The 1,917-nt window shown below is 40.7% G+C and overlaps 1 protein-coding gene across 1 annotated transcript in view; it reads right to left on the bottom strand.

Annotated features, from left to right (window-relative positions):
* Positions 1–1,716, bottom strand: part of LOC101847254 (3-oxo-5-alpha-steroid 4-dehydrogenase 1) — a gene marked incomplete in the record, with an annotated part of 28,284 nt that extends 26,568 nt beyond the window's left edge. Inside the window, 1 exon segment of the mRNA XM_013081335.2 lies at positions 1,336–1,716. Coding sequence (XP_012936789.1) covers positions 1,336–1,658 — 323 coding nt within the window.
* Positions 1,717–1,917: the final 201 nt, after the last annotated feature.

Genomic DNA, 1,917 nt, shown 5'->3' with positions numbered 1-1,917 from the left:
TGTCAGCTCTCTACATTCAAAATATTGTGCACTTTCTTTGCTCTATGTGTAAAAAAAGAAACGAACTGCCAAAAGGACCCCCCCATCCCCTCCCTCCTAAGAAAAAAAAAAAAGAAATATATGCGAGTTCGAGGGTTCAAACTCAGCTGAGTCCGATGTTGTCTTCTTGCAGTTGGTGGGTGTAGATCTAGATCTAGATCTAGATTCTAGGCCTACACGAATTTCCCCATTTGGCTCGGTCCCATCGGAGATGGACGTTAAACTCGGGGGTCCTGCCTCTTGAATAACATTAGAATCTACAGTGTTGCATCATAATACTTTTTAATTAATAACTTCGCCAATTTTAGAACAAACAAAATCGAAACGTTATGTGCAATATATGAGTAAGTTAAAATTGTAGGCTTTAGACCTAGATCTACATTACATAATGCTAATGAGCTAATGCTAGACTACAACAAGCATGACTTCGCGCTGTAAATCTAGATCTAGATCTACCTGGCTGATCGGGTGTCTATCACATCAAATTTTAAATATCATTTCGTCCTGTTAGTAACATCCGGAACACTAATTTAAGCTGAGTATCAGATCCTTCGAGCGTGACAGCTCTAGGCCTATCATATATATATAACATTTTGCATACATTCGCAACCCTGCAAGCAACAGCCTTTTTTTACATCAGAGGATGGCTATCAAAGGCTCTGGGGATTTTTTTAAAGCCCGGCACGTATCCAGAACTAGATCTAGGTGATCGATTACGAGTAGGCTACCTGTATACCTAACTGGACACTGAATGCGTGATGTCAAAGTTACAAAATTGATAACATGTGCCATGATGCTGGCTCGAACAAGAACAGAATGAATGCAATCTAAAATTGTATTCCTTCATTTTTACCGATCGGGTGAAAGGCTCAACAAACGTATACAAACACAATCATGCAGTAAACACCAATCCGAAATCAAGAATGAGATTGAGACGTAGAATCTAGATCTAGATATTAGATCTAGACTAGATCTAGATCTAGATATCTATATCTAGATCTATATCTAGATCTATATCTAGATCTAGATTCTATTCACCCACGACTGAGAACTCTAAGTCTTCTAACTAATCTGGGTCTAGAATCTAGATATAGAATCTAGAATCTAGATCGAGATCGTCTAGAGTCTAGATCTAGAATCTAGAGTCTGAATTTCAAGATCTAGGGCCTAGACTCTACTAGAAATCTAGCAGTGATTTTACAATGATGAGAAGTGGGCGGGGCAATGGAACGTTGTGTAAGTGAAGGCCGAGATAGGCGGTACCATGCGTATATGGATACATAACTAGCCACGTACCTTTGAAAATAATGAAACAAAAATAGTCCTAATGCGAATCGGTTCAACACATTGCTCTCCTTTGGACATTCACTATAAAACGCTACAAATAAAGGTACAGCAAATGAAGGGAACTCCTGTACGATCCATGCGAATTTCACCGGCACAGCTAATCCCCAACCGGATCGTGCATAACGTCCATAAGGAGCAGTCACAGTTTGAAGAGATATCAGCACTGAAAATCCCCAAAACAGAAATATGTATGAGAGAATACTAGTAGCCTTCTCTTCATTTTGCAAAACCAGAGAAATATAGTAATCTAACGTCGACCCAAACATCGCCATGTCGCCACCAACGCCAAGTCCACAACAACTGAACGAAACCCTGAAGAGTGAAGGCAGGAAAAAGTGACAGTCTTTTTGTATCGAAGATCGTAGTAGGCCCGCCTCCCCAGTCACGTGATCTACTGGGGCCCGTTATGGGTTGATATGCCTGGGCTTTGCGATTGCACATCGAAAAGGGGCCCAGTTAGGCGATTCTGAATTAAACTGCTTATTTCTGCATGCTGTCATTTTGAGTTTTGGCAGGCCTACCCTTGTGTTT

Source organism: Aplysia californica, unplaced genomic scaffold, assembly GCF_000002075.1.
Source record: "Aplysia californica isolate F4 #8 unplaced genomic scaffold, AplCal3.0 scaffold00126, whole genome shotgun sequence".
Classification (NCBI taxonomy): Eukaryota; Metazoa; Mollusca; class Gastropoda; order Aplysiida; family Aplysiidae; genus Aplysia; species Aplysia californica.
Note: the sequence above shows the minus strand (reverse complement) of the source record. Positions and strands in the feature narration are given on the sequence as shown.